This window comes from Acipenser ruthenus, chromosome 9 (genome assembly GCF_902713425.1).
Source record: "Acipenser ruthenus chromosome 9, fAciRut3.2 maternal haplotype, whole genome shotgun sequence".
Lineage (NCBI taxonomy): Eukaryota > Metazoa > Chordata > Actinopteri > Acipenseriformes > Acipenseridae > Acipenser > Acipenser ruthenus.
In genome coordinates, this window is record NC_081197.1 from 27,301,403 (window position 1) to 27,307,986 (window position 6,584).

The window sequence follows — 6,584 nt, forward strand, 5'->3', positions numbered from 1 at the left end:
GGTGTTTTACCTTGATTTACATTGATGATACATACATGTATGTTCTTATTTTCTTGTTTGACTTATTTCTAACTTGTGTGAGGAGGTACTGTATGCTGCTTGCAAATGAAATACAAATCTCAATGGCTTTTACACATTATCATGGTAAATGTGCATGGTAATGGCCATGGTTTCTAGCTTTACCACAGTTCTCTGTAGTTTACCATGCTTGCCTATGCTTTACCAGGATTCAACTACTATGCCTTTTTTTTTTAAATACAAAAATAAACAATACATTCAACGACAAACAGCTTCTATTTGAAGTTTGTCACGGAATGTATTACATTTCATTTAGTATTTCTAAATTAAATGGCTGTGGATACTAAGTATGCGTTATTACACATATGAATTACTGACAGCAAAGAAGCGATTTCACAATAGTAAAGTGTTTCAGAAAACCCAGGGTTGAAAAATCTTGCAGTGATATATAAGGAAGGAAACTGACTGAGAGAAATACAGAACAAGCAAGAACCCTGTTGAAAACAACAGCAAGATGCTCAGAAAGGTAATTGATTTTAATTCCTCACCAAAAAATTGGGTTTACTGCACAGCTAAAGTGTAGCCTCACCTAGAATTTTAGGATTGAAAAAAAAAATAAAACTATCTGAACTTAGGATTTAAAAAAAAATAAAACTATCTGAACATAATTTAGATATTTTAACATCATGTAATCAAAGAAACTTCAAAATTATATTGCAAAAGTCTACCAGAAGCCATAATAGTAGAACAGTATTTCATGTTAGAATTCGAAATGTCATATTTTTCATTTTTTGTCAGTTTTTCATAAGTATATGAAAAAGTACAAAGTGGTATGTAATTCAATATGTTAATGTAACATTATTCAGAAGGTTCCATTAGACTTTAATAAGCAAAATGAGTTAATTCTGCAGTTCGGTACTATATCTTCTGTCTCTATCACGCTTTGTTTTTTTTTTTTTTGTTTTTTTTACAGATTTTAAAATGTAGTCTGGTTAGTTATGAAATGTTAAATTGTCTTCTTCTGTGCTTTTTATTATAATGATTCTTCCCAGACTCTCTCTGGTACAGTACAACAACTCTGAAATAAATACAAAAAATATATATTTTAAATACATAAATAATAACAATAATAGAGCTAGTGTGGAAAATTTAAAATTCAATGTAGTTAGTAAGTAAAACCTTGCCATTCCTGGTTTTGTATGAAGTGACCTATATTATTATTATTTTAAATGAAATACTGAATTCATAACCTTTCTTTTTTTTAAGACTGTCACTGAAAGCTTTGGAGCAACTATTGAAGGCTTGAAGTCTTCACACCTGACTGAAACTGTTGTTGAGAGAAGCAAGAGGATGATTCTGGATACACTCGGAGTGGGACTGCTTGGCACCAACACCAGTGTATTCAAAAAAATCCTACAATACAGCAAAGTATGTATAGAAATCAACATTTTAAATCGTGTGCCATTCTAAAGGTCTCTGTATGTTTAAGTATATAACTAATATATACTGGTGTATATTTCAAATATGTGTATTGTCTTGCAGGTATACAATGCTCGGAAGGCCAGCACAGTTTGGGGAAATTCAAGTATCTCTCTTCTACCTCAGTATGCTGCTTTTGTCAACGGAGTTGCAGTAAGTCTGTTAACAATTCATTCTTGTAATTGCTGTTCCTAAATACTGTATTTTCTTAAATTTAAATACCCTCTGAAGCAGACTGCATATGTCGATTTAGTTTCAAGAACTTTGTTGTTGCGTATTTGACCTGTGAGCTTGTAGTATTTAACTGTTCACTTTTCCAGGTTCACTCCATGGACTTTGATGACACATGGTATCCTGCCACTCACCCTTCCGGAGCTGTTCTGCCTGCAGTACTGGCTTTAGCAGAAGCACTACCTCAGCAAAGCAAGCCTTCCGGAATGGATCTGCTCCTGGCCTTCAATGTTGGCATTGAAGTGCAAGGACGATTAATGAGATTCTCCAGAGAAGCCAGCAACATTCCCAAAAGGTAATATCGATGACAATGACGATGTTGATGATGTGCAGATATGGACAGTGCCTTCATACTGGATTTATGTATCTGTTAATTACATTTTAAACAATGCAACTGGAATATTTACTGAGATTCAATCAAAAATGCCTTATATACTGATGTATTATTGTTGTTCTCTAATTAAGGTTGTAGCTCAACAACACAAACTCTTGAGTTGTAACAGCTGATTTTCAAGTTTCCAAGTAACAAAAACATCTATTAATGTACTATATATGAATAAATAATATCATGGTGTGTTGCTTTATCTAGTGATGCTTCCCCAGGGAATGGGACATTTGTCAATAAAATAGCACCAAATCTGTGGCTCAAGTTTCGACAGCCTTAAAACACTTCTACTCTCTTCCAGATTTCACCCTCCAGCTGTGGTTGGTACCATGGGCAGTGCTGCAGCCACATCTAAACTTCTCCACATGGGGTCTGCCCAGTGTAGGGAGGCCCTGGCTATAGCTGCTTCATATTCTGGGGCTCCCATGGCAAACGCAGCAACACAGACCAAACCCCTTCACATTGGCAACGCTGCCAGGAGAGGATTGGAAGCATCTTATTTGGCTCTCTTGGGGCTTGAAGGCAATAAGAATATTCTTGACATGAAGTCTGGGTTTGGTGCTTTCTACACTGATTACACACCTGACATGCTCCCAGGCCTGGGCTCCTATAGGTGGGTACTGGAGGACCAGGATGTGGCAATCAAGCGTTTCCCAGCACACTTGGGAATGCACTGGGTGGCAGACGCAGCCACAGTCCTGAGGATGAAACTGTTGGAGAAAAATCTTCCCCTGGCCAAAATTAAAAAAGTGGTGCTGAAAGTGCCAGATGCCAGGTATGTAAATCGGCCCTTCCCTGCCTCAGAGCACGAAGCTCGGCACTCCTTTCAGTTTAACGCCTGCACAGCTCTAGTAGATGGAAGCATTTCAGAGGAGTCCTTCAGCGATCTAAAACTGCACAGGCAAGCGATCCGAGATTTGCTTGAGAAGGTTCACATAGAGAACCCACACGACAACCACTCTAATTTTGACACAATGTACTGTGAGGTAGGTGTGGAGATACACACTGGAGAGACCATCTCTGCGCGCTGCAACACATTTTATGGGCATTGGAGGGAGCCACTGAGCCAGTATGACCTGCTGAAGAAGTTTAAAGCCAACGCATCCACTGTTTTGTCAATGGAAGCAGTACAGGGTATTATAGATACAGTGGATAACTTAGAGAAGGTAACAGACTGCACAGTGTTAAGTTCATACCTCAAAGTGAAAGAGAAACCAAACTAAGCAATGAATATATCTCACAGATTAACTTTAGTTTTGTTCACTTTAAGGAAGATAGGTTTGATGGGCGAACAAAACTGACAAGTGTAAACCAGAATCTTTTTTACCCAATGTGCTTTATTTTACTGAGTTAACCTCCCTGTCCAGACAAGTGGAGTTCCCCATTTGCACAATGTATCATACATTGAAGGATAAAAATATTCTACAGCGTAAGGAATGTTGAATTTAAGTTAACTGACAAATAATATACAGCAGGTCAAGTACCACGGTATGCATTGAAGTTTTGTTTGTATGCATCAAAAAGGAGAACCATTTAAACCAACAAATGTAATCATTTTATCCTGCATTTCCGCTTTATGTTAACAAAAGACAAATAATTCACACGATACCTTGTATGTAAAACATGTGTGTGTAAAAAAATGTATACATGTCTGAAAATCTGTTAATGAAAGCATAGAAAACATAAAATATATGTAACACATAATAATGCAGTATATGGTGTGGTGTAAGTCCTCAATATTTCTGACCTGTATGCATCCAGTTCAACAACAATTAAAGTAGAATTTTCTCCTATTCCAAAACAAGATCTTATACTGGGTACAGAACAGAGCACAAGACTAAAGCTGAAAACAAATACAAAAAAAAAAAAAAACATTTGTGTAATGTTAGTTCCAGTATACAATCTTTGTTTACTTTATTTTTAAAAAGCGATGTGTTGGGTGACTCTTACTGTCCAAGGCATCTCTTCTACTGTACAAGACATACTCTACACAGGACTACGAGATTTATTTGCTTAGATCAAAATAGAAATACAAATTTTTCATGCCCACTACTATGCTATGAAAAAGGTGTTTTCTCCCTTACTTACGCTATGATGGGTTTACAAACTCCTAACATACCTCCTGTGAGAAATCAATAGCTCCAGACAAGCAGCCAATGAACTAAAGCATGACACATTTATGCTTCAATTACCTGCATTATAGTACAACTGAGAGCAAGACATCCTTAAGTTTATTCACTCTGCAGTGATTACAGCTCACAGGAGGGGTATGAGATCTGCTGAGTTTAAAATATCTTCATTGCACTAACCTCCTTTGGAGAGCAAAGCCAGACCCATAAGGGGTCCTGTACTAAGGGACGTACCCTGCTGAAGTAACAGCAGGCAATTCCAGACCAGGGCTGAAGGTGAACTGAGCTGCTTTCAATCTGCTGCCCACTATTAGATTGCAGCGGTTGAGCTATCCAATGTTGTGGAAAGGAAAACAAAGAATTATTGTGTGTATATATATACATATATTTAGTATGATCATGATGATGATGATGATGATGATGATGATGTATTATTATTATTATTTCAGATAATGAAACAATTCCATAGATTTTTCAATGAAAATACATGCTTGCTAAAACTGCGCATGTGAAATCTATATCAGGAAGTGCACAACAGGTGTGATGTTTTAGTAACTTTAACCACTTCAAAACAAAACTGGTATACATTTTGGGTCTATATTTAGTTTATTTTCTGTCCCCACCTTGTAACCTTAAAGCACAGTAAATGCAAATGAATGAGCTAATACAAAAGCTGTTACACTGCATAGGCAATCAGGATAGTAAAAGAAGAGAAATTTGAAAAAGACTTCCAAAAGGTAACAGAAATCAGACAAATAAAACCAAGGTTTTTGAGCTGCTGTACCTTCGTCAAGTTACAGTGAGTAGAGGACTGTGCTGAAATCTTCAATGATTTATTTCAGTTTCTCAGATATAGCTCAGTTTATGCAAGCTTCAACACATCCTGCACCATTTCTCCAACCCCATCAAATATTTCATGAAGAGGTGCCTTACACATAAACGCACAAGTTGTGACTATTTTGTTATTCTCATCAACATGGGTTTCATTAACCTTTTTACACACGTGTTTGCATCCAAGTTCCTGTATTGCACCAGCCGTCTCTGCGTCTGGAAACCTAGACATGAAATAACAAGCAAGAGTTAAGCAACACCATTCCAGAGTTGAATAAAAGAGGAATTCCATCAGTTAGGAAACCTTCCTCACATCCGTTTCAGCTAAATGAAAACTCCAATGAGTAAGACAGAAAGAAGCACTGCAGACAAAATATGTTTCATCCAACCCTTAAATTGTTTCGGAATGCAATTTCCATAATTACATTTTGAAGTACAACAGTATTACAGTGCCACTCTTCTTCGTGAAAATATATATGTAAATCATAGGTTCTCAAATGCTGAAATGTTCACTGCCAAAAATTCTGTTATTCAGATGGAAGAGGACAATACATTTATTTGATGTACCACACACCCATGGGAAAAATGATATAAAGAGATTATTTGAGTCTTTTTCAGGTCACATGCTGTTACAGAAAGTTAATTTCCAATATGCAGAAATATACAGGTACCCTGTATATACAGTATATAGCCTCATGTAGGAAATACTGCAGTTTTTTTTTTTAATGTATAGTCCATATATGCCACCTACAGGTAGTAAAAGAAATGTTTCCTCTTACCTGCCATCATCATTTGTATCATGCCCAACTGTTAATTCGCAGCCTGGAAAGACTTTAGCTGCCAGTACAGGGGAGATACAGCACAGCCCAATGGGTTTCCTAGCCCCTTGGAAGGCCAGGAGTGTAGACTTTACTTGATCATTCACAGAACAATTCTTTCCTTCCACTGCCCAAGTACAAAGGTTCTTTGCAACTCCAAATCCACCTTAAAATGCAAGGAAGGAAATACAGTATGTTTGTTACAGTTGTGAAGCATAGCCCTATATTGAACATTATTTACAAAAAGAAATTATTTTTTTATACCCAGAGCCTTTTAACAATGAAACTGGTTTAAACAAAAAAGTGCCAACCTGGGAAAATGACAGCATCCAAGTCGCTGACTTTGAGTTGTGTTAAATCCTGGATATCACCTCGAGCCAGCCTGGCACTTTCTACCAGCACATTTCTTGTTTCCTCTGTAGGGCTTCCTTTAACATGGTCAACTACATGCATCTGGTCAATATTAGGAGCAAACATATATACACCGAGTGTACAAAACATTAGGAACACCTGCTCTTTCCATGAAATAGACTGACGAGGTGAATCCAGGTGAAAGCTATGATCCCTTAATGATGTAACCTGTTAAATCCACTTCAATCAGTGTAGATGAAGGGGAGACAGGTTAAAGAAGGATTTTTAAGCCTTGACACAATTGAGACATGGATTGTGTATGTGTGCCATTAGAGGGTAAAT

The 6,584-nt window shown here is 37.0% G+C and overlaps 2 protein-coding genes across 2 annotated transcripts; one reads left to right on the forward strand and one right to left on the reverse strand.

Moving 5' to 3' along the window:
* The first annotated feature begins 343 nt into the window (after window positions 1-343).
* On the forward strand, window positions 344-3,942 carry acod1 (aconitate decarboxylase 1). The gene is made up of 5 exons (XM_034008765.3): window positions 344-544; window positions 1,285-1,446; window positions 1,561-1,650; window positions 1,818-2,023; window positions 2,415-3,942. Exons 1-5 carry the CDS (start codon window positions 533-535, stop codon window positions 3,334-3,336), a joined length of 1,392 nt encoding a protein of 463 aa, XP_033864656.3. The 5' UTR covers window positions 344-532; the 3' UTR covers window positions 3,337-3,942.
* Window positions 3,943-4,895: 953 nt separating this feature from the next.
* LOC117405224 (glutamine amidotransferase-like class 1 domain-containing protein 3, mitochondrial) lies at window positions 4,896-6,368 on the reverse strand. The gene is made up of 3 exons (XM_034008102.3): window positions 6,203-6,368; window positions 5,853-6,057; window positions 4,896-5,297 (listed from the first exon to the last, which is right to left on the reverse strand). Exons 1-3 carry the CDS (start codon window positions 6,366-6,368, stop codon window positions 5,105-5,107), a joined length of 564 nt encoding a protein of 187 aa, XP_033863993.2. The 3' UTR covers window positions 4,896-5,104.
* Window positions 6,369-6,584: the final 216 nt, after the last annotated feature.